This window comes from Diospyros lotus, chromosome 6 (genome assembly GCF_014633365.1).
Source record: "Diospyros lotus cultivar Yz01 chromosome 6, ASM1463336v1, whole genome shotgun sequence".
NCBI classification, from domain to species: Eukaryota; Viridiplantae; Streptophyta; class Magnoliopsida; order Ericales; family Ebenaceae; genus Diospyros; species Diospyros lotus.
The window spans coordinates 16,087,815-16,113,361 of NC_068343.1; the positions used below are offsets into that span (position 1 = coordinate 16,087,815).

At 38.4% G+C, this 25,547-nt stretch overlaps 2 protein-coding genes across 13 annotated transcripts in view; both read left to right on the forward strand.

Annotated features, from left to right (window-relative positions):
- LOC127803916 (kinesin-like protein KIN-14B) overlaps window positions 1–14,730 on the forward strand; it is a 116,891-nt gene extending 102,161 nt beyond the window's left edge. For all 8 annotated transcript variants that reach the window (XM_052340539.1, XM_052340541.1, XM_052340542.1 and 5 more), the window contains 4 exons: window positions 10,401–10,499; window positions 12,592–12,732; window positions 12,830–12,988; window positions 14,032–14,730. In XM_052340539.1, the coding sequence (XP_052196499.1) occupies window positions 10,401–10,499; window positions 12,592–12,732; window positions 12,830–12,988; window positions 14,032–14,493 (861 nt within the window). In that variant the 3' untranslated portion in view covers window positions 14,494–14,730. The remainder of the gene's footprint in view (window positions 1–10,400; window positions 10,500–12,591; window positions 12,733–12,829; window positions 12,989–14,031) is intronic.
- Window positions 14,731–17,747: 3,017 nt separating this feature from the next.
- Window positions 17,748–25,547, forward strand: part of LOC127803794 (GPI ethanolamine phosphate transferase 2) — a 52,868-nt gene continuing 45,068 nt past the window's right edge. For all 5 annotated transcript variants that reach the window (XM_052340287.1, XM_052340285.1, XM_052340288.1 and 2 more), the window contains exons 1-6: window positions 17,748–18,009; window positions 18,160–18,253; window positions 23,344–23,388; window positions 23,510–23,677; window positions 23,767–23,851; window positions 23,946–24,052. In XM_052340287.1, the coding sequence (XP_052196247.1) occupies window positions 17,885–18,009; window positions 18,160–18,253; window positions 23,344–23,388; window positions 23,510–23,677; window positions 23,767–23,851; window positions 23,946–24,052 (624 nt within the window). In that variant the 5' untranslated portion in view covers window positions 17,748–17,884. The remainder of the gene's footprint in view (window positions 18,010–18,159; window positions 18,254–23,343; window positions 23,389–23,509; window positions 23,678–23,766; window positions 23,852–23,945; window positions 24,053–25,547) is intronic.

Genomic DNA, 25,547 nt, shown 5'->3' on the forward strand with positions numbered 1-25,547 from the left:
CTCTTTATTTCGGTGGGAATCTGTGCATTTGGAAGATTTTATGAACCTAATTTATTTCTAACATTGGGCCTTGGTCAGGTCTTGTGTGGATTTGGAATCTAAGTTGGAAACGCTCTTTATTTCAGTGGGAATCTGTGCATTTGGAAGATTTTGTGAACCTAATTTCCTCTCAAACTTTCAGTATCGATTCTGAGGACAGAATCTCTTGGTCTTTGGTTCTAAGTGGGGGCTTCTCGATTAGATCTTTATGTCTACAATCGGAAACTAATGATGTTTTCAATAGGGGTCTTCAATCATTGAGGCTTGTTAGGAACATTTGGATTACTTTTGCTCCTCCTAAACTGGAAATTTTTATTTGGTTGCTTCTACTAAACAATATTAATACTAAGGTGAATTTTGTAAGGAAAGGCATCTTAGATGAAGATAATATTTGATGAGTCAGTGACATGTTCCTGTGTGAGGTAAGCTGGAATTTTGATAGAATCCTTACACAATTGATTGAATTTTAGCTCTTAACAGTGGGAACTCCTCAATTACAGTAGCTTACAGCAATAGATGTTAGCGAATACAAGGAAAGAAAACAAAACAGGCCTATTCGAGAGGGCCTCACTCTCCAATGACTTCTTCAACAAATTTTCCAGATCCTTCTCTCTCCTCCTCCCTCCCCTTTTATACCTATTTCTCATTATGTTTCAGCCACGTGAATGATTATTCCCCTCTAACCAACTTCTGACTCTTTTGCCCCTGAATCAATTCCCTTGGTTGCCCCTATTGTTCCTCTCCTTTTACGCCTTTGATAGGTGAGACTAATGGGAGTCCTAACAATACTCGCCCACAAGTTTCACCTTATCCTCAAGGTGAAATTCAAGAAATTGATGCAGGATTTGATGATAGGATTCCCAGGTGGCTTCTAGGGGTGGTAACCCCTTCCATTATATCAGGACCTCAAGGTTCCGTAGATTCTTTCCCTAGCCCGGCCTTACACCCAACAAAAATTCTGGATGCACCTTTATTTCCCACTCAATTGTTAATTAGTCAGGAAATTCGGTAGTTTCCTGCACCGTTCCTTCCGCTTTGCGAAGCTGGGAGATATGGAATACGGGGTGGATCCCACAAGAAGGTGGTAGGGACAGCTTGTAGGCCACCTTTTCGATCCTTTTCTCCATTGTAAAGGGCTCGTAGAACTTAGGTGACAACTTCTCGTTCATTCGAGTAGCCAATGTTTTCTGCCTGTAGGGGCAAATTTTAACATAAACCAGGTCACCCACCTCGAATTTCACATCCCTACTTCTTTTATCTATTGTTTCCTTCATCATTGCTTGCGTACGCAACAGTTGGGACTGCAACTCTTCCAAAACAGAATCCCTCTCCAACAACTATTGTTCAATCGTTGAAACAACCATGGTGCCCTTCTCGAACCTCAACAGTGGGGGAGGTTCATGCTCATAAACTATTTGGAACGGAGTCAGTCTAGAGGAGACATGGAAGGATGTGTTATACCAATATTCTGCCCATGGCAGCCAGCTGCACCATGCCTTAGGCTTGGAGGAAGAAAAGCATCGAAGGTACGTCTCTAAGGTGTGATTTAAAACCTCCATTTTGCCATCGGACTGAGGGTGGTTGGATGTGCTTCTTCTCAATTGAGTGCCTTGCAGCCTAAACAACTCTTCTAAAAATGGCTAACAAAAATTCTATCTCTATTAGAAACTATAGAACTTGGAACCCCATGTAACCGCACAATCTCCTACACAAAAATTCCCCGCAACGCTAGCCACTGTAAAAGGGTGTTTCAAGGCAATAAAGTGTCTGTACTTATTTAGTCGATCCACAACCACCAAGATAGTATCCATCCCAATTGACTTAGGTAACCCTTCGACGAAGTCCATGGACACATTTTCCCAAACTTGACTAGGAACTGGAAGCGGCTGCAGCAACCCATCGGGTGATGGAGCCTCATATTTATTCTGCTCGCACACATAACATTGTTGAACATATTGTCGAATATCCCGCTTCATTCCCACCCAATACACATTGGCGGCTATCCTCTTATAAGTCTTGAGAAACTCGGAATGACCCCCAGCCAGTCCATCATGCCCTTCCTTCAACATTAAAGGAATTAATACCGACCCTTTAGAAAGATACAACCTGCTCTTGAACAGCAAATGGCCATCCACCAACACAAAGTTGGGTCTGCTGGAAGGATTCGCCTGAACTTCTCTAACAATCTGTTGGAGTATATCATCTCCTTTCACCTCTTCTTTTAGTTGGTTTAGCTGCAATATTTAGGGAATGGAGAGAGCCATCAATGTGGCGGAAGAAGGGAGGCGTGAGAGAGCATCAGCTGCTCGGTTCTCCAATCCGAGACGATATTGAATCTCAAAATCGTACCCCATAAGCTTCATGACCCATTTTTGACACCCTAGGCTGACCACCTGCTACTCCATAAGAAATTTAAGACTTCGCTAATCTGTTCTAATAACAAACTTATGCCCAAGTAGGTAATGTCACCACTTCCTCATTGCAAATACTATTGCCATCAATTCCCTCTCATACACTGATCAAACTTGACTAGTGGGATTTAGGGAATGGCTGAAAAAGGCAATTGGTCGCTGCTGCTGCATCAACACTGCCCCTAATCCATCCCCAGATGCATCAGTTTCAACAATGAATTCCCTCGAAAAATCCAGCAAAGCCAACACGGGCAGATTAGTCATTACCTTTTTAAGTTATTGAAAAGTCTGCTTCGCTAATTCATCCCAAAAGAAATTACCCTTCCGGAGGCGGTCTATCAATGGCCATGCCACTTTTCCGTAACCCTTAACAAATCTCCGATAATACCTCGTAAGACTCAAGAATCCTCGAAGTTCACGCAAGGATTTGGGTTTGGGTCATTCCACCACCACCTTAACCTTAGAACTATTCGTAGCCACCCCGTCTTGAGAAATGACGTGTCTCAAATACTCAATTTCTCGTTGCCCAAACTGATACTTCTTCACATTGGCATACAGTCGGTGGACTTCTAGGAGCCCCAACACACACCTCAAATATTTCCTATGTTCAGCCATATTCTTACTGCAAAGCAGAATGTCGTCAAAAAACACTAAAATGAAGTTCCTCAAATGCTCCTTAAAGACCTCGTTCATCAATGATTGGAACGTGGCAGGGGCATTTGTTAACTCAAACGGTATAACCAAAAATTCATAATGTCCCTCGTGTGCAAAAAGCAGTCTTAGAAATATCATTAGGTGCTATTCGAATCTAATTGACGCAGCGTGTAGCGCGTGTGTGAAAAACACACACCAAAATAAACCCTTGAAAGAGCAAACTTCAATGGCCGAAACTTGGCTTTCAAGAAGATGCAAAAACAAGACTGTTTTGCTAAGAAAACCCAAATAGGTTGCTGAAATTTGATTGATTAAAACTTGATTACAAACTCTAGATCTTAGGTATATTTATAATATTTGGCTAATCTAAATCCATCTAATATTTGTAAACAAAATCCAACTAAAATCCTAATAGAAATAAATTTTAATCCAACATGAAGTAGAATCCTAAATCAAGTAGAAACATGAAATGGAATCCTAAATCAAGTAGAATTCTAAAATTTAAAAAGTATTAAAATATTGTTTCAGCGTGGTCGGGTCAGCTTTGGGCCTGGTCTTGATTGGTGACCGCATCATTCACCTCCACTTGAGAAGAATTCGTCCTTGAATTATGATCTGGGTATGACAACTCAACGTTCGGCAAATACAAAGAAAAATCAGCAACATTGAATGTTTTGGAAACACCCATATGATTTGGCAAATCCACAACATAAGCATTATCATTAATCTTCTTTGTAATCTTGTAAGGAGCATATTTCTTTGGCTTGAGCTTATTCTGTTGTTCTGCACGAATCCGTTCCTTCTTCAAGAATATCATGACTTCATCTCCAACCGCAAATACCTTGTGCTTCCTATGCTTGTCAGCTGCTGCCTTGTACTTCTTATTCGCCCGTGCAACTTTTGCTTGACATCTTCCTGAACTGCTTGAACGTGTTCGGCTAAGTCACTAGCTACAACACTGAAACCTGGTACCTTTGGCAATTTTACCAAATCCAATGCATGATTAGGAACTTTCAAGTATACGATAAAGAATGGTGATCTTCCTGTTGAGCTATGCACGACGTTGTTGTAGGCAAATTCCGCTTGAGCTATGACTAGGTCCCATTATCTTGGCTTATCTTTGCAAACACTGCGAATCAGATTTCTTAAGGTACGATTCACCACCTTTGTCTGTCCATCAGTCTGGGGATGTGTGTGCTGTTGAAATTCAAAGATGAATCGAACATTTTCCACAAGGTAATCCAGAAGTGACTCAAAAACCTTATATCACGATCCGAAATAATAGTTTTAGGGACTCCATGTAGTCTAACAATCTCCTTGAAAAACAGTTTGGCTGTAGCTACTGCATCTGCCGTCTTCTTAGATGGGAGAAAGTGCGCCATCTTGGAAAACCTGCCAACCACTACAAAAACAGAATCCATACTTCGTTGGGTTCGCGGTAAACCCAACACAAAGTCCATAGACAAATCTTCCCAAATAGCATTGGGAACAGGCAATGGTATGTAGAGACCGGCGTTAGAAGAGTGCCCCTTAGCTGTTTGACATATATAACACCTCGCCACAATAATAAAAACATCTCTCTTTGCTCTTGGCCAATAATACCTTCCCATAACAGCTTCAATAGTTTTGTCTCTGCCAAGATGCCCTGCTAAGCCACCACCATGCAAATCCCAAATAATTTTCTCACGAAGAGATGTGCAAGGGATGCACAATTGATTTCCCTTCATGAGAAACCCATCATGCACACAGAAATCTCCTGACGGTTGCTGAGACATGCATTGTTCCCACACATGTTTGAAATCCTCGTCTGTCGCATATAATTCTTTCAAGCACTCAAACCCAACAATCTCAACACTAAGGGTTTTGATCAAATCCACATGCCTACTCAAAGCGTCCGCCACTCGATTATGCTGTCCCGACTTATGGACAATTTTATGTGAAAATTTATCAATAAAAGCAGACCATCTAGCATGCATATCACTCCTCAATTGCCTTTTGCTACTTAAGTACTTAAGAGCTTGGTGATCCGTGTAAAGAACAAATTCTTTGGCAATCAAGTAATGTTCCCATGTCTTAAGAGCTCTCACCACTGCATAAAACTCCTTATCATAAGTAGACCACTTTCTTCTAGCTTCACACAACTTCTCACTGAAAAATGCAATTGGTCTCTTCTCTTGGGACAACACAACACCTATTCCCACTCCACTCGCATCACACTCAACCTCAAACAATTTCTCAAAGCTTGGCAAAGCTAAGACAGGAGCGGTACATATATTCTCTTTTATCAAGGTGAAACTTTGCTCGTTCTTCACCCCAATGGAACTTTCCTTTCCTTAAACACTCAATAATTGGAGCCACAATACTACTAAAGTGTTTGATAAACCGCCTATAGAAAGTTGCTAATCCATAGAAACTTCGCACATCACTGACATTTTTAGGGGTTGGCCACTCTCTAATAGCTCGCACTTTTCCTCATCTACCTTTACGCCCTCTTTGCTTATAACAAAGCCCAAGAATAACAAGCTCTCACTCATAAAAGTACACTTCTTCAAATTAGCATAAAGTTTGTTTTCCCTCAACACATCTTGAATATGCCCCTCATGCTCATTAATAAACTTACTGTATATCAAAATATCATCAAAATACACCACAACGAATTTACCAATGATAGGGCGTAATACTTGATTCATTAGTCTCATGAAAGTGGTTGGTGCATTGGTTAGTCCAAAGGGCATGACTAACCACTCAAACAACTCATCTCTCGTCTTGAAAGCTGTCTTCCACTCATCTCCAGGTCGAATTCTGATTTGATGATAACCACTTCTAAGATCAATTTTGGTAAAAATCACAGCTCCATCAAGTTGATCAAGCATGTCGTCGAGCCTAGGAATTGGAAATTTGTACCCAATAGTAATTTTGTTGATGGCTCTACTGTTAACACACATCCTCCAACTCCCATCTTTATTTGGTGTCAATAATGCTGGCACTACACATGGACTCATGCTAGTCTGAATGTGTCCTTTTCTCAACAATTCCTCTACCTGCTCACGCAAAATCTCATTCTCCCTAGGACTCATCCTGTAGTGTGGTAGGTTAGGCAAGCTAGCACCAAGAACCAAGTCAATGTGGTGTTGAATATCTCTCATAGGAGGTAGTTCATTAGGCAACTCCTCAGGAACCACATCATGAAATTCCTCCAACAATCCCTGCACCTCCACTGGAATTTGATTCACCTTCAATGGCTCACTCACACTCTCTCCCTTGATAACCAATAAGTGAACCTCTCGAGTATCCTTACACTCCCTCACAAACTCAGTGTGTTTGTGTGTAATGGTAAGAAAATTTCGCCCCTCTACTTTAGAAGCTTTGGTTTGATTCTTTTCCACTATGGGTAACAAAGTATAATGCACACATTTTTTTTCAAGCTGATATGTGTTCTTCCTACCCGAGTGCTTAGCATCCACATCAAATTGCCAAAGCGTCCCAAATAAAATATGGCAAGCATCCATATCAACAATATCACAATAGACTTTGTCGGAGTACTTATCAATAGAGAAAGGCACCCTATAACGTTCATCCACATGTATGCCACCAATTTCTTTAATCCATCCAATCATGTAATGGCTTCGATGTGTTTCAGGAGTTAACTGCATCTTTGCCACCACATCTCTTCCTATGATGTTCTCCTGACTTCCACTATTAATAATCAACTCAAAGATTTTTCCTTTCACCGTACACCTCGTGCGAAAAAGCTTATGCCGTTGAGTAGTATCTTCATTCTTTTGAGATAGCATTAACTTCCTCACTACACAAGTATATTCCCCATGTCCATAATCTTCTTCGTCATCCTCCTCATCAGGCTCGCAATATACTTCCTCTTTAGCAACATCTTCCTCTTCCTTTTCTACAATGTTAACTGTTTTTCTCCTTGGGCAATCACTAGATCGATGCCCAACCTCATTGCACTTGAAACATTTTAAAAGAATAGGATTTGCATAAGGATTAGGGGATTTTGGAAGATTAGAAGTAGTACCTTGAATGTTTCCCCCTGTGGTAGCCTTATTAGGGTTGACTGAATGGAGTGGATTGGAGGGTTGTGCTCCCTGAACCGACTTGTCTTTATCAAAAGCTTCTTGTTTATTTTCATTCCCACTATAGCAACGATAGTTGTCATTACGAGATCTCTCACTCAACATTAACTCAGCCTTTAAAGCTAAGTTCCTTGCTTCTTGCACACTCAGAACCATCTGAACCCCAATTTTATCACGAATAGTAGGCTTCAATCCATTCAAGTAACGAGATGCTTGTTGATTGTCACTTTCTGACAATTGGTTTCTCTCCGCCAATCTTAGAAACTCAGAGGTATATTCATTCACACTCTTCATTCCCTGTGCACATCTTTGATAAGCTTCAAACATATATTGTTCATAGTCAGGGGGTAAAAACCTACCTCTTAACAGCTACTTCATTCGTTTCCATGTCTGAACTGGTTGTCGGCCTTCCCTCAATCTCGTTTCTCTTAATCGCTCCCACCAAACAGATGCACTGCCCTTCAAACTGTAAGCCACTAACTTTACTTGTCGTTCATCTGGGATCTCCATGTATTCAAAAAAACAGTCAACCTCAGTGATCCAATCTAGGAACCCTTCAATATCAAGATCTCGACTAAAGGTAGGAATATCAACTTTTAGTTTATACTCATCGTTGCCCCAATGGTTGTGCTGATGCGCATTCCTCCTAACCCCTCTACCACCAGGGTTAGCTATTGCTCAACCAAAATCATCATCTTCATCGCTATCTTCAATCACAGGTCTTCTAGGATTAACGAGGACATGATTAATGGGTGGTCTTCCCGCTCCGGCTTGATTCACCCCATTATTCAGGTTCCTGTCATCATCAACTCGTAGTAAGATGCCCAATTGGTTGCTAAGTTGCTTCAATCGCTGCTGGATAGTACGAGTTACTTCCTGCTGTTCTTCGATTGCTCTCCAAACTGCGGACAACTCCTGATCACCGTTACGAGGCTGGTTGCTACCGTTACCTTCAAGATTGGCCATCTGATTGATTGATTAACCGCTCTGATACCACCTGACGCAGCGTGTAGCGCATGTGTAAAAAAACACACCAAAATAAACCCTTGAAAAAGAGAACTTCAATGGCCGAAGCTTGGCTTTCAAGAAAACGCAAAAACAAGACTGTTTTGTTAAGAAAACCCAAATAGGTTGCTGAAATTTGATTAAGAAAAACTTGATTACAAACTCTAGATCCTAGGCATATTTATAGTATTTGGCTAATCTAAATCCATCTAATATTTGTAAACAAAATCCAACTAAAATCCTAATTGAAATAAATCCTAATCCAACATGAAGTAGAATCATAAATCAAGTAGAAACATGAAATTGAATCCTAAATCAAGTAAAATTCTAAAACTTAAGAAGTATTAAAATATTGTTTCGGCGTGGTCAGGTCAGCTTTGGGCCGGGTCTTGATTGGTGACCGCATCATCCTTTAAAGCAAAGGGCAGCGGAGTCTAACTTTTCCGCATCTGATCTGATTCACGGAGAAGTATTGCTCGGCCCAGAACACCCAACCATTTGGGTCGTCTCCTTCAAACACTAGCATCTCCAGGTGTCAGACCCTTCCATTTGACCTCCCATAGGTATCGTACTCACCGCCAGCTTCCTTTTGTCGATTTCCCAGTTCCGGCGTGGCCTCCCCAATGAGGGACGAACCCACCCGTAAGTGCTCGCCTAACTGTTTCCCTTTCCTCCCTTTCTCCTGGTCCTCCCATCTCTCCATCAGCAATCCAAATTGTTCCATCATCGTCGCCATGTTTTTCTCGATGTTCTGCGCCCTCTGGAACTCTTTTTTCATTGATTCTAATCCCATCTGTAATCCCTCCATCTTCCCTTCAATCTGCTGTTGACAATTCTCCATTCTTCCCTCCAAATACCCCACTCTCTCAAAGACAGGCACCCGCATGGATCGTTGCTCTGATATCAGAATGATAGAACCCTTACACAATTGATTGAATTTTAGCTCTAATAGTAGGAACTCCTCAATTATAGTAGCTTACAACAAAGGATATTAGCGAATACAATGAAATAAAAAAAAAAACAGGCCTATTCGAGAGGGCCGCACTCTCCAACGACTTCTTCAACAAATTTTCCAGATCCTTCTCTCTCCTCCCTCCCCTTTTTTACCTATCTCTCATTCTGTCTCAGCCACGTGAATAAATATTCCTCTCTAACCAACTTTTGACTCTTTTGCCCCTGAATCAATTCCCTTTGTTGCCCCTATTGTTCCTCTCCTTTTATGCCTTTGATAGGTGAGACTAATGGGAGTCCTAACAAATTTCTGGTGTGAGGTTTTCAGTTGGTGGGGATTATGTTTGGTTGTTGCTCCCAGTTCTATTCTGGACCTGTTTGATCACTGGGGAGATTTCGTCTATAGGAAAACAATTAAAAGGCTGTGTTTCTCCTTGTCCAGCATTTTATGGACTTTATGGCGATAAAAAAATAGAGTTGTTTTTGATAATGTTTTGTACCTTCATCAGATCTGTTCAGGCTCGCCATTACATGCCTCTCTTAATGGGTACAAGCTTGGGACCCCTCTTTTCTATATTCAGTATTCCTGCTCACAACTTGTTATAAGTGGGGATGCACTGTGTTTTCGGAAGGAGCAGTTTTGGTCTGATATTAGTTTCAACAGACATACTTTTGGATTCTGCTTCAGCAGGGTTTGGGTTTAAGCATCTAATTCCCTGTTTTACTGGTGGTTTGTTTGGGTCTTTGTATTTCTGTTGCTGGGCTAGGCTGGTTGCGTTGAGCATTTTTTACTGGTTATGATTCTAGAACCTCCTATATTTGGAATTTTCCAATGTAAATATCTTAGATGTTTTGTATTGAATATTCCAGCATTCCATTGCGATCATTGATTTTTGTGAATCTCCAATGTCCATTATAAGGTGTAGAGCCTATAAAAGGGAGGCCTCATTAAGGTGAGCATTTGTTTATTTTGGTTGGTTATGGAGGGATTTGGTAATTGAACCAAATAGACTAAAATTTTAAAATACCAATTTAACTGAAATGACCAAAACTACTCAAAATGACTGAATTTTATTCATTGTAATAATTGTTAAGAAACTTCTATGAATTTAAGACATTCTAGTGTGATAGATATCAACTTAGGGTTATGGTAGTGCAATTTCGTAAATAACCTAAAATTTAGTGGTATTTTTGTAAGATAATCATTGTCATTCAATTAGGTTAAATGTCTGAATAGGTATTTTATCAGGATATTGCAGGTACCTTGGCAACTGAAGATGCAGAGGACTTGGCGCAAGTGGCTAAACTACGTTCGGCTCTTGAGTCTGTTGACCACAAAAGAAGGAAGGTAGGCATTTAATTCAGGAAGCAATTATTCCATGCTGTTTCAGATTTCAATGTGGTGACAAATTTACTTCTCAGGTGAATGGCTTATGTGTTTCTATTGAAGTTAAAACCTTTGTTTGAAAGGTTCTTCATATGAAAGTCTTTCTATTAGACAAAGGAGGGAAAAAATTGATCCAGGCTTCAGGATATGAATGCATCTATTCTCATTTTTGCCTGAGAATATTTTTGTTGTAGGTGATAGTGATTGTTGTAGGTGACAAATTGCTGGGTCAGAATAGACTGATGGTGCATAAAATCAACTTGCAATACACCGCAGAAACATTTTTGTTCAAATATGGCACTTGACTTTGAATTGGCATGTCCAGACCTTTTTGGACTGCCATTGGATTTGGGGCTGTCAAACTTTGGTAAAAAGTTGAAAAATGTTTACATTATAGTTAACCTGAAACAAGTTAAATTGAGATGAAGTGGGCTGGAATCAATGGTATTCACTGTCAAATGCTGCACCAGTTTCAAATGTCAGCAGGGCATATAGGATAGATTGACCGAAATGATATTCCAAGAAAGGTGACTTATAGAGAGTGAAGGTGAGCGTCCAAGAGAAGAATTAACGGTTTACACATAAGTCTGACTGTAGATTTTGGTGATTGTGAAATGGAAGGATGTGCAACACTAGATGTCTTCACCCAAAAATTCCAGCTAAAATTAGATTTTGGGTCACAGAATTAAATAATACTGCTCAAAACTTCCCTACTTCCATTACTAATATGAGATTGGGGTCGTCCCAGATCCCTCCTGTATCAGGGAAAAGCCAACAAGTATTCTCCTCTAAACCCCGAAGAATTCAGTAAATTAGTTCACTTCATCTTCCTTAGATGAAATTTCATTACTTCTGAAAAATCCTTTGATATTGGCGACCCTTCTTTGTTTAAACTTGTGCGACAAACCCTATCTTTTCTTTTAATGTGGAATCCAACAAAATCTTCTGAATATAGAAGTGGTGTCATCTTCGGTTCTACATCTCTCCTTATCTTTTAACAATTTAAACTTAAAAGTTGCTATGGTCTTTGACATACTTAAATACATTAAGTAGACTGTATCCAACAACTTAATTGACCAGAACTTTTTTCGTGAATACATGACCAATTAAAACTGTGGAATTCTTTTACTATCTGGTACAGGCATCAAGTGTCAAATCAATAAACATTCTGTAGAATTCCAAATAATTACCTCTTGTTCGTGGGAGGGAGTGAGTGAGAACGAACAGTACAATGCATTATAGAAAAAGATACATGTAACATAACTGACAACAAGACAATCAGGTAATGGTTCCAAAATTTGTAATCTAATCCTTGTAATGGAGTAAAGTTTGGTATGAATTCTAAAGCTGGTGATAATAGTTTTTTAATTCTATTCTCATTAGACTAAATGCTACTCTCAGTTTTTGGGTGACAACTCTTTCTTCACTCTAAATTTATGTAATTATTTCTTTATTTTCTATTATTTTTCACTTGTTTGCTATAATTTCTTTTTGACTGTAGTTGCCTTTATGCAAATTGAAAAGTGGAAGCAAAAGCATGTCTTAAACAGCCTTCTTATGAGTCCTGAGTCCAAAATTCATGAGAATGAACATTCAGTTGACCATATTGGGACATTCCCACATGATGACTGCCCTCTCCCAACTCTCTCTCTCTCTCTCTCTCTCTCTCTCTCATGGATTCCCAATATATTTGTTATTTATATTTCACTGGATAAGTATAATGAAATTCAATTGTGGAATTTAACAGAGGTCAGGTGAACTTTACAGTTCTGTGGAATATTCTAACTTTTTGAACCAGTAAGCTTACCCCCTTAAATCAAAAGGTTCTAAATTTTCCAATGTATTTTTATCACCCCTTAAATTTTCTGAGTTTTGAAAACATCACTAAATTTTCTATGAATTATATTGATGTAAGTTATCTGCTTAATATGCTCTCCGCTTTTTTTCTTTTGGTTGTCATGAACTTTATAAATGCATATGATGTCTTCCTAGTGACACTGTTCTTACATGTGATGGGTGATCTTGTACTATACTGTGACTTATCTATGATCAGATATTGCAACAAATGAGAAATGATGTGGCATTACTTGCACTAGAGGATGGCAGTTTGCCTGTTCGGAATCCATCTACTGCAGCTGAGGATGCACGTCTGGCATCCTTAATTTCACTAGATGGAATATTAAAGCAAGTCAAGGTATTCATATTCACATTACTTGTTAAATTATATAGATGATTGGCTTACAATTAGGCATGAAAGGATCTAAGACAGGAACATGCACAAACTCTTGCAGGATATAACTAGACAATCCTCTGTAAGCACATTGGGGAAGAGTAAGAAGAAATTATTACTTGCATCTCTAGATGAACTAGCTCAAAGGATGCCTTCCCTGCTTGATATTGACCATCCATGTGCCCAAAGACACATTGCGGATGCTCACCATTTAGTGGAGGTAGATTTCACTCTTTTATTTGCTGCTAAAAGTTTTTTACTTCATTTCTTATTTCATGTTTTCAGTTACTATAAAGAGTAGAGAATTTTGCAAAGTGATGTTAATTGACTTCATTGATCCTGCATGGTGGTATTGAGGCTTAGCGTTCTAGTTGATATACATTAGCTTAATTGTATTATGGGATCTCTTTTTTCCTTGTGCTTGGGGATGCCCCATAGTGTGTGCAAATTCTCAATTGTAAGTTATTCCTACGAGTTAGGCTGAGGAGCTTTCTTGGATATGCCTACTTCAATGCATGCAATTTTGTACCTAAGTTTATGTTTTTGATGATCAGGTCTTGCTGTTCCTTAGGCCTTTGGCTCCCCACTCCTCAAAATACTTTGTAAAACTTTGTTCTATGCTTATCTGGGTCTAGGACTTGGGCTCACATGCATTAACCAACCAAAGTCACCAACTTTATTTGAACCACATAGCATGTTCACTTGTAATCCTAGACTGGCCTTGTGATTCAAAGTAGATGAAGATCAGACCTTTTTGGCTGCTTGGACATATAAATCATGCTGCTTTGTGTATCCAACCTGCCAAAACCCTGTCCAGATAGGGTTGGACTGCCTACATTAATTTTTTTTGCCAATCAAGGATCAATGATTCACTTAAATTACAGGCCAACTTCTTTTATTTTTATTTTTCTCTATTCATGTCAATCCATGTTAATTTTGTGTATAGATTCTCTCTTCTTTTCTTAGTACCTGAATAAGTCCACAATCCTCTAAGGAAATGCATACAAAGGAAAAACTGACGCTTAGGTTGTTGAATTCTCTGATTTAGAATGAAAATTATCATGCTTGTAGAAGTGCTGGTAACATGGGTTCGATGGCATTCACTTGAATTGCTCCATGCACTATGCTTAATTCCAGTTCCTATGAGATAGATTTTCAAGTTAGCTGCACTTTTGGCTGCATTACTTTAATCAAAATATGTGGCCCAACTATTATTGCTTTGTGTATTTACTAGTATGCTATCGTAATTTGTCCTCATGACAGTCCATTCCTGAGGAGGATGACCATTTAAAAGAATCATCAAATGCTCCCAAGCCAGCTGCGGAGTTGGGACCTGGTACGGAAACTGATGTGGCACAGTGGAACGTTCTACAGTTCAATACAGGTTCTAGCACCCCATTTGTCATTAAATGTGGAGCGAACTCAAGCTCGGAGCTTGTGATAAAAGCTGATGCCCGAGTTCAAGAACCAAAAGGCGGTGAGATTGTGAGAGTTGCTCCAAGACCAACAGTTTTGGAAAATATGAGTTTGGAGGATATGAAACAAGTATTTTCTCAACTCCCCGAGGCTCTGAGCCTGCTTGCCCTTGCTAGGACAGCAGGTGGAACCCAAGCTCGGTATTCAAGATTGTACAGGACTTTAGCCATGAAGGTTCCCGCACTTCGGGACCTAGTTGGCGAGCTAGAAAAGGGGGGAGTACTAAAGGACGTGAGGCCTCAAGCCTAATTTTATGTGGTGTTTATATCATTTTGGGATTGGGACTCTATTGGGTTGTGTAATTTATTCTGTTGTTTCTTCGCCTTTTCAACTCGTATCCAGGAACTCTTTTTTCCTTCTTTACAAGTTGCCGTGTTTTAAACATTATCGCCGGAAATGATTTCTGTCGGCTCGCCACAATTTTGTGATATCGCTCGTCAATTGTTTTATTTACTTATTTATTGTAATATGCTTTATCTGCATCAATCAGAGGCTGCAGCACACTCTTCTCTGTACGTCCAGCAGGAAGTATGCGTTTAAGCTGTTTCCATTTTCAGAACAGTTTTTGTACCCCATTTGTCATACCATCGTCTCACTTACTGCTTGAATATGATTTTCTTTTTCTTTTTCGGGTAAAAGTCATAAGTGGGGTGATAAATATAGTAATTCTTCTTTAGTGTGATCATAAGAATTCTTTGTCGTTAGAGAATATTCACTTTGATTCATAATTATCGTCAAAAATGAGTCCGTCACATTAGCCTCACGGTGTGTGGCGGCAGCCGCGGCCATGTGAGAGTCTAGAAAAATTTTTTATTTTTATTTATTTATTTTTAAATTAGTTAGTCATGTATTTAGGAATAGTTAGTTGTGGTTGAACGTGTATTTTGGGTTGTTAAGTTGTGGATTGTGTTTTGTTATTTAGTAAAGAGGTAGTTGTAAGTTAGTTGTTATATATTTAATGTTGTAATAAAAATAAATATTATAATTATTTGGGCAACAACAATTTAGTTTGAACATTGAAGGTTCGTGCTATTTTTAATGAGTTAAAAATTTATCATTTTACGGCTGTGCCACAGTGGTATCAGAGCTTGGGAATGGAGCATCGATTGGAACAATTGGAGGAGGTTGTGGGAGGAGTGTCAAGTCACCAAGAGATTTTGTGAAAACTATCCAAAATTGTCAACAAACTCTCTGATCAGGTGGAGCAAATTGCCATTTAGACTAGTGAGTTATTGGGAACTATCTTGCTAGAATGCAAACTCCAGGCAAGGTGGAAGACTCAATAGTAGTTCATAGCACACCAGCTATTCGTGAAAATGCTTCTATGAGTTCAATGTTGGGATCTTATGTTTCAAAAATCATTAAGATTTATTTTCCTCGTTACAAAGGAAAGGAAGATCCAACTATTTGATTGTGCAAGGTGAAACAATTCTTTCAACTACATGGAATCCCTTCAAGACCGAGTTGGATTGGCTTCACTCCATTTCAATGGCGATGCACACCTATAGTATCAACTATTGAAATAAGACTGGGGTATCGTCACGTGAAAAGAATTTAGAGACTAATTAAATACAAGATATGGGACAAATTAGTTCATGGATTTTTTTATTGAACTAACTCGTTTACAACAAATAAGTTCAGTACAAGACTATTAGAATAAATTTGAGAAATTATTGGCCAAGGTAGGAATAATAGAGCAAATCCAACAAGTCAATTGTTTCATGGGAGGTCTTAAAGAATCCATTCGCATAGATGTTTAGACTAATAAACCAAGTACCTTGTCTTCAGCTATTAGGTTGGCCCAACTATACGAAGTTTGTGATCTCACCTCATCCAAAGTTTTGTCTACAAGTGATGAAGTTTAAAATGGTCCAGCAACATTGTCAATCAAGAAATTAACTATAGAAGAGATAGATGACATAAGGAAGCAAGGGCGAATCCAACAATCCAAGTTGGGGTGGCCTGAAAAAAATTGGACTGGTCTATTACTAAAAAATTAAAATTTACCTTCAAAATTTAAAATTTATTGTGGGTTGTTATGGATTTTAGCCTAGGACAAATTTAAGTCCAGAACAGTCCACACATAAATCCACCCCTAGAAGGAAAAAATGATTATGCTTTTTAAGTGTAATGAAAAATTTGATCCTGAATATCGCTGCAAAAGATTATTTATGATTCAAACTTGCTTGAATGATAGTGATGCAGACAAGGATATGGACATTTCTGATGGAAGTCCTGAAGTTCTATGGCTGCTATAGTTGAGTTAGACCCTTAAGAACAAGGATGTTTTCAAGGAGAATAGAGTTGATACAATTTAGAAAAAAATATTTTAATTAATTAATTTTTCTTTTTGAATTAGTCAACCATGTATTTAGGAATAGTTAGTTGTATTTAAACGTGTGTTTTGGGTTGTTAAGTTGTGGATTGTGCTTTGTTATTTAGTAAGAAAGTAGTTGTAAGTTAACTTTTATATATTCTTTGTTAGAATAAAAATAAATATCAAAATTATTTTGATAACAACAGTTTAGTTTAAATATTGAAAGTTTCTGCTTCCTTTAATAAGTTGAAAATCGATAATTTTTCTCTTCTTAACTTAAAATAGGTAGAGAAGAGAGTATTGTTCCATGACTTAACCATGATGACAGGTTTCTTGTCTTACACTAAATATTTTGTTGCTTCATTAACATTTCTCAGTACCTTCTCTTTCAACAGGTTATGGGCTTCTGATTCAATTTTAAATATGACGATGAACAAGAAAAAATAATAATCACCAAATAAATTAGAAGTGCAGTAATCTTTTAGCTCAAAAGAGATAGGCAAATGATGAGAGTTGCGGAGGCGGCATTTGGCAAATAGATATAGATTGCTGGGGTAATTATCCATTCACAACTTATTTAATCTCACAAAAATTAGCTTAAAATTCTTGACAAGTTGGATGATTTTATAAAAACCCCTCTTCATTCCTCAATACTTTCTTATCTCCTTACTCTAAATCTACCCATTTTGTGTTGTTGGCAACAAGTCCAACATCGAAGAGTAAGAGCTGCGTGGCAGCCGACCTCTTCTCCACTAAGGGATTGGGAGACGATTTCTTCTTTTTGGAATTTTGTTTCTTTTAAATATAATTCTAATAAATAATTATATGAAATATAGAGTTATATTTTCTCCTACTTACACATATAGTTATATATTTAGATGATGTGATGGTAAATGGGTAGATAAGAAATGGCATGATTATATTTTTAGGGTATTGGTGGAATGATAAAAGAGTGAGTGATATATCGATATTATTTGGTGAGTCCTGAGTTTGATTCTTTCCCTATACAAAGGTCAAACACCTAACTTATAATTTATCTCTCCCTATGTAATTGAGAACACGAGTATAAGAATGCACAAAAATGATCATCTCAAGAAATAACATGATTATAAATATTATTTAATTCAATCATTACATTATCCTATTATTGCTAATAGGTTGAATCCCAAACGTAACATGCGTTTGATTCAAGAAGGAGAAGCGAAGGATTCTAAATGAAGCAATTACTAAATGGTTTCTTCGCTCCAGAGTCCAGACTTGGGTTTGGAGAATTCTTCTTAAGCCGGGTCTAGAGTGGCCAAGTCCACATTGTGGAGATTCACAATGTCTTCACTCACATGCACACAATTGACGCTTTGCACGCTAACTGCAATTCTCATTCAGATTATCGGTCTCTCGCTCTTCGTTCTAGGGTTTTTCCCCGTCAAACCGGCTCTCTTAGGCGTCAGGTACCCATTTCTCGTCCGTCCCACACCTTTGGTTCCCCCCCCCCCCCCCCCCCCCAAAAAAAAAAAAGAAACACGCGCGCGCGCGCGGACACGCACACACATTGCAAGGATTTCTAATTGATTGTTGTTCTTACTTTTTGACTGCGCTAGTGGTCCGGAGAGCTTTCGTCCACCTGGGTGTGATCCAGTTCAAAATCGGAATGTGTCGAATCCGCGTCCTGACCAGCTTAAATCGCTGTATCAGGTTTGTTTGTTTGTTTGTTTTTTTTTGTCTGTTAAGGTTGAAAATTAGCTTGGATTTTAGTAGTTGTTGGGTCATGACTTAATAAGGTTTATCGGACTGGGGCTTGCTTTCTGGCATGTTGGGAATTTGGGGTTGGTGTACCGTTTTACTGTTTAATTAAACTATCATGAACATAAGTTTTGACAATTTGGAATTCTGAGCTTTGGCTGGCTAGGGTATTATTTGAAGGAATCCATGTATCTGTTTTTGTTTTTTTTTTATTCTTTATTTCTTTCTGAAGTATATTTTCAAACTTCAATACGCAATCAGGGTTAGGTAAGCATCTCCACTTTCACTTGGTTTTGGAAGAGAAGCTTTCAGATCACTTGGGTTTGATAAAGAACTGTACATCTGCTTTGATAGTAGAGTATATTGCTTCTGTTTTCAGTGCCTGTCATGGAGTTTGTAAAGCCCTGCTCTCTCCAGGAACATTACTATTCCAAAAAACTGGGGATTTTTTTTTATATATATTTCATTTCCCCCTTACCCTGTTACCCAACTAGGATTACCCCGCCCAAGCTGTATCTTCAGTTCCTCAAGGGTTAAAATGGTTAGTAACTTAAGTTCAATTAATTTTTAACCTCTAGTGAGTTTCACCCTTAATTTTATCTGTCATTTTATGCTTACAAGATTTAAGGGTAACTCAAATTAAATTTAGTTCTCGATGTTTAGAAACACCATAATTAGCCTTGGGAACCTTTCCTTTTAAAATTGGAAACATTCAAAATAATCCTTGAACATCTCAGGACAAGCATATATGTTTTTGTCCTTCATCAATTCTGCCATTTTTTAATATGATAGTAGTGGGGCCAGTTTCCCTGGGGACCAGCTCCCCCAATTGAGATGCTGTCCCTGCGGCCTTTTTTTTCTATTGGTACTGTGCTCCAACATAAAATTACTACATGAACAAGATAATATAATCATCACACTCAAATAGCTCGAGAATTCTTCTTACCATTTCAAGTGTCTAGTAGTGAGCCAAATATCATACCAAAGCACAATAAAAATGACTACAAACCAACCTTCCACCATTCATCCATCCATTAGAAAAATCATACATCCTTACCACTAATACATAACCATAATCTTCCCAATAGACATGAGATTTAAGCATTCATACAAACATAAATTTTTCTTATGGCTTTTCCTTAATGACCAAATGCATAGCATCAAGGACTTCACCCCCACCCCTGTTGGAATACTTTTATAGCGGTGTAGGTAAAATTAAAATTTTGCACATCAGAGATACACAACGAAATACATAAATACACACACCATACACAGCTCGGATATTTACGCAACACAATATTTCATCATATGAAATACAATAAGTCACATACCTGTAGCCTAATGTCAGATGGGTGTAGAAACTATTTCTACACCGAGACCGAATCCTTCTCACCATGTGGAGGGCCTAGTCTATCTACACCTAGCAAGCTACCTGGTACCACGTCAAAATACATTAGAGATACACAAAGAAATACATAAATACACACACCATACACAGCTCGGGTATTTACGCAACACGATATTTCATCATATGAAATACAATAAGTCACACACCTGTAGCCTAATGTCAGATGGGTGCAAAAACTATTTCTACACTGAGATCGGATCCTCCTCACCATGTGGAGGGCCTAGTCTGTCTACACCTAGCAAGCTACCCGGTACAACGTTGCAGTCCTTGTCCCGTGCTAGCTTGAGAATTTTGATTCACCAGCACCCGTGTGTCTCCTCGGACTTTCCAAAATCACCCAACATAACTGGTACATTGTAATTTCTCACAAAAGCAAATGCAGAAAGAGAGCAGAAGAAGATGCTAATTTGCTGCCTCTATAATTCCTCTCGTCTTTGCCTCAAATTAGCCTCCAAAATTTGCCACCAACACCCTCCAATTGATTGACACGTGGAAGGCACTATCTGCAGCTTTGGCAGCAAAAACGGTCGATCGATTCCTAAGAGGTGGAAAAACGATTGACTGGCTCCCTCAACTTGTCGATTGCCTGAAGGCAGTTAACCTACTGTGCTAAAGTAGTTGACCTTCCTAGCTATTTTTGATGAAATCGCCATCCGATTCGCTAACATTTAACGAATCGAGTCATTAACACTTAATGACATTATTATAAACCACCATTAACTATTAATGATGTTTGAGACATAACAAGTGCACAATGCTGATACTAGGTGCCACATTATATGGTGTGTGACTTTCTAGCTTTATTATCTACTAGCTATCAGATAGTGCCAAAACCCTTTTAACGTTGGTCGAAACACCTTGACTCATCAGGAGAATCTCTCCATGTTCTGGTGATGATTTGAAAGATGCTGAGAAGCACCTAACAGCAGTCTAGCACAATATAGAAGGCAATGAAGTCAAACTTCAAGTGAACTTATTATAGTTGACGATTATCGTGTAATACAATTCTTTCCGTCACCTAACGTCTTGATTGGGTGAGAGTCATGGTATGATAAATTCACAAACTCAGTAACAATGTGTCAGATCTTATCAGCGTGACTAGATGACACCTAAGGAAACACTTTCTTGATTAATCATTTTGCCTTGGCCAAGGACTTTCTCATCACACTAACAATAGACCACATATGACGTTTACCTCACCAATGATGATGAGGGTGACAGATCCCATCTCTGAACACCTACTTCCATGCACCAATAATACGAAACCACATAGATGAACGTTCTCACCTCGCAATTGGATGGTTTAGCACATTAACAAATCCCGCACACTAATACACAAGACAACCGTGTCAGTTCAAGTTTAAGGATCAGTTACACAATCGCAACTTGATGACATGACCATTATCCACAATGCCATTTGATCAATCATCGGTAGTCACATTCAGTGCGTTGTTCTTCAACAGCCATCCACGAGTTTATTAGAGACATTCTCATGTCATATGGCATGTGACTTACCACCCCTAACAATTAGTATCTCATAGTAATCAAGATAGTAAATATTGTGTCAGTCTATAATCGACTAATCAGAATTTTCATCTGATTAATCTAAGGACCAGGAACATTTAAGAGATTCGATTACCAAAAAGTCTCGTCACATATTCTTAACAAGTTTAAGAATAAGACTCTCACACAGGAAATCCAAGTGCTCATTTATGTAACAAAGTGGAGAGCTTAATGAATGATGATAAACTTGTTTTTTTATTAAAGATATATAAAGATACATCAAATGTATGTATTACATATGCCAGATGTCATTTAAATCTAGCATTAGGGCACATCACTAACAACACCCCCCCCCCCCCTTCCAACCCTTGCGTGCTCGCACGTGTGTGTGCCTTTAGAAGAGTTGGCTTCATCTAATCACATTGAATGTGTGAACTGAGCATTGTCACTCAATAAGGGTTAAGAAAATCATTTCTCAATGCATGATATAAAGTGAACAATGCTCATATGACGCTTTAGCTTGAAAAGCTTTAACTTGCCTCATGGGAAGAGCACCCATTCTCTCACCATGTTCACCAAGCTAAATAGACCTCAATGTCCAAATCTAGAGCATCCTTGCTCATTGTTGGCTAACGTAATCATGGTGAACAAAACTTCCAAAGATGTAAATTGCTATGACCATAGGTTCATGAAAATATGAAAACTAGCTTTTATGCATTTCAAGAATATGCTTTATACTTTCCATTTAACTTATGCATCAAATCAATTTAACGAAGCATAGCTAAAACATTTTTCATGCATTCTCAAGTTCAAATGAACTCTCACCTTGATAGGCTCTTCAAAGAGCGGTGGTTGAAATCTTTCTTTTGATATTCTCCTTCTTCTCCCCTTAGTCAAATTCTCACCTTTTCTTTTCTCTCTACAGTTTTTACTTAGCAAAATGGGGAGAATGAACTTGTTTTGCTTCCTTATATATAATGGTCTCTCTAGAGGGGTATTTTGGTCATTTGGAAATCCACTTTTCTCTGCTGATTTAGCTTCAAATCCTAAGATATATATATATATATATATGAGGAAACCAATCCCCTCTTCCCCTCCATGATTGATCATGCAAGCTTCTTACATGTCCATGATTACCTTCCATAATCACGTTGACTCCCTTGCACTCTCACTAACTTGCTCAAGCTATCACATCTATCATCTTCCATTTTGATATTTGCCATATACTTGCACATACATAGAGGTGTACTTTTAGGGGAAAGACAACAAAATCTCTTCTCTTGCTCTCCCCTCTCAACTAACCGCCTCTTCCTCTTCTGCAAGACATGATTTCCTTTTCCTCTTGCACACTCAAGTTCTCTATCACCTTTCTCCCATTTTTTTGTCTTAAATTTCCATTAAATTTACAGATCCATATATAATACACTTATATGTGTACCTTGGAGAGATTTTTTTCTCTCATTCCAACTGATCTTGCCTCCCAATCATTGATCTATCCCTTTTCTTACATTTCTTATTGTTGTTGTTTGCATCGAGTGTATGCCCTAGAAGAAATTAGTGAAGTCCATAGTATCAAGCGGCAAATTATTCTAAGTATAGTTATGTACTTATGTACTTATGTATGAGGGGTATAATAGGAAATGTGTAGTCTTTTATTTCCCTTGTAATATCTGCTCATAATGTCTATAAATAAAAGACACAAGGCAGCCGTTTGATAGAGATCATTCATTCTAAATGTGCGAGTGCAGTGTGTGAGAGGAAAAGTAGAAGAAAGATAGACTTTGTAATCTCCAAGATTGATTGTACTCGTGTGTGTGTGTGTGTGAGAGAGGGACTCCTATGAACTAGTTTCATCACTTCAACCGAAACAGTGTATATAAAGAAGAAGACTCCAAGGGGGGCATTTTTTTTTTTGTTTTGGCTAACACTTGTTATTGCTGATGTTAGGTGAACTCAAAGTGTGTCATGCTATCTTTTTATTTATTCCTCGTGAAAGTAAAATTAACCCAATGCTTAAACCTTATCTTCTAGTAGCTACTGTTAAGATGGATGAAAATCTGCATGGCTTCCCTGTTGCTCTCACTTCTAAGGTTTATTTGTCTTTAGTTTTGATCTGTTGCTGCTAATGCAGGAGCTACGTGATATCCCTCCTTCATTTGATCGGTTAATCTTGATGGTATGTGATTTGATTTTACTTTTCTTCAAAAAATGTCAATGATACATTCTTTTAGCATAGGTAATGAAGTTCCCCCTTTTGATCCTTTATAGAAGATAAGATTCAATTTGTTATCACCTAGGTTATTGATGGTCTTCCAGCAGAGTTTGTGCTTGGAAAGGATGGTCGGCCTCCATCCAAGGTTTTCATGGAAGCTATGCCATATACTCAGTCATTGCTGGCTAATGGAATGGCAGTTGGGTACCATGCAAGGGCTGCACCTCCAACTGTTACAATGCCTCGCTTGAAGGTCATAAGATTTTGCCAATTTGATTTACATGCTTCAAATAATTTAATCCGAGACATAGTTTCCCTCACTCTGCTATTCTGTAATAGCAGGCTATGGTGTCAGGGGCAGTTGGTGGATTCTTGGATGTAGCATTCAATTTTAATACACAAGCTCTTTTGGATGACAATGTTATAGGTTTATTTGTAGAATTATGTTAAATTCATTGTAGATCACATGAACTATATGTTTGAATGTAATCTTATCCATTGTTCTATATGTTGTGTTGCAGCTCAGTTCTTTAATATTGGTTGGAAAATGGTGATGCTTGGTGATGAAACATGGCTTAAGTTGTTTCCAGGATTATTCACAAGGCATGATGGAGTTAGTAGTTTCTTTGTAAGTCTTCACAGAGTTTTATTCTGCGCCGCCCCCCCCCCCCCCCCCCCCCCCCTCTCCCCCAAACTAGTTTGATTTCATGGTTGCTGTTTTCCTCATTCAATGTCAGTTGTTGCCTTTTTTGAAACAAAATATGCATGGTTTCTGATTTTTTGGCAGCAAGATTATCATAGCTTTGTTAGAGGATTTATATCATTATAGACTTATAGTTTCCCCTTTCAACAATGTTTTGAAATGTCTATATTGGCTCTGTACCTGGGTGGTCCTGAAAACTGATACGGTCTTCTTCAGAAGCTTTTGCTGAATGACGCTTAATGGAGATAAACATGCATCCAAAAGAAAGAAATGCTGATATTAATGATAAAGATGTGTTATGCCATCAGCCTGTCTTGTGTGATCAAGTCACAAAATTGTAACTCAAATAAACCTCAACCCTGAGACAAGTTATGTCAAGTTTGTTAGTGATTTTCTGTTGAGCAAAGTGGATGTAACTATTTGACTTAAGGGGCTGTGGACTGACAGTCTTTTCGTCATTTGTTTTATCCTTTTCATAAATTTTTGGTTAGATGGTCATATATGTACTTCAATTATCAAATTTTTGTCTTTGAAGATTAGTACTAGGATCTCTATGTAAAGGGTATGTCCTGTCTAGTTTAGCCTATAAGTTGCTAGTTTCCATTTGTAAAAGAAGGTATTTTTTGGGGTTTTAAAAAGATAAGTGATATTTAGATGTGTTATGGGCAAAGGAGTTAGCTGCTTTTGGTTTCAGGGTTAGTATGAATAAGAGCCTCCAGCCACTTTACAACAGTTTTTGGTCTTGTTTGACAAGAAATTTGTTCAGAGAATTACAGCTCAAAACCAGCTAGTTTTTTAAAGACCTGGAGGCTTGGGTTCTGAGCACCTATGTGTCCCTTATTGCTGCTATAGGTGTGAGAGACTAGTAAGAAGCTGTTGTTCTGTCTATTTTCAGACCTGAAACAGTGCCAGCTTCAGTATCAGTCATTATTTGGGTTATTTTGGTGGATTTAAGTTGTTGATTGAGTTGTGGAAGTATACTACTTGCTGTCTCGAGGATTTCACTTCTATATTTGTGATTATTTCTGCCATTTTCTGGTCACAGCAAGTGGCTTGTTTAGTCTTAATGGTTAATTCCAATTGCAGCTAGATTAGTGCAGGCTAGCTCAAGGACAAGGCTCCTCAAGAATGAGGAAAAAGGTGAACATCCATGTGGGCCCACCAATGGACCTATGGTCCCACAAGTGGTTTCACTTAACTGGGAATCAATTGTTTGGAGTGGTCAAAATGGTCCTAGTACATTTCATGACGAAAAATTAGATCTTTTGTAATTAGAGGTGTTCTTGCAATTTGCATGAAGCTACTTGTCAAATTGGGAGCTAGCCTAAATTATCTGCCTTTGCTCTTTATGCTTGTGGGGTTCAAGAGGATTTATGGATAGGGAATGCTTTCATGTAGCATTTCCTTTCCAAGTGATTCA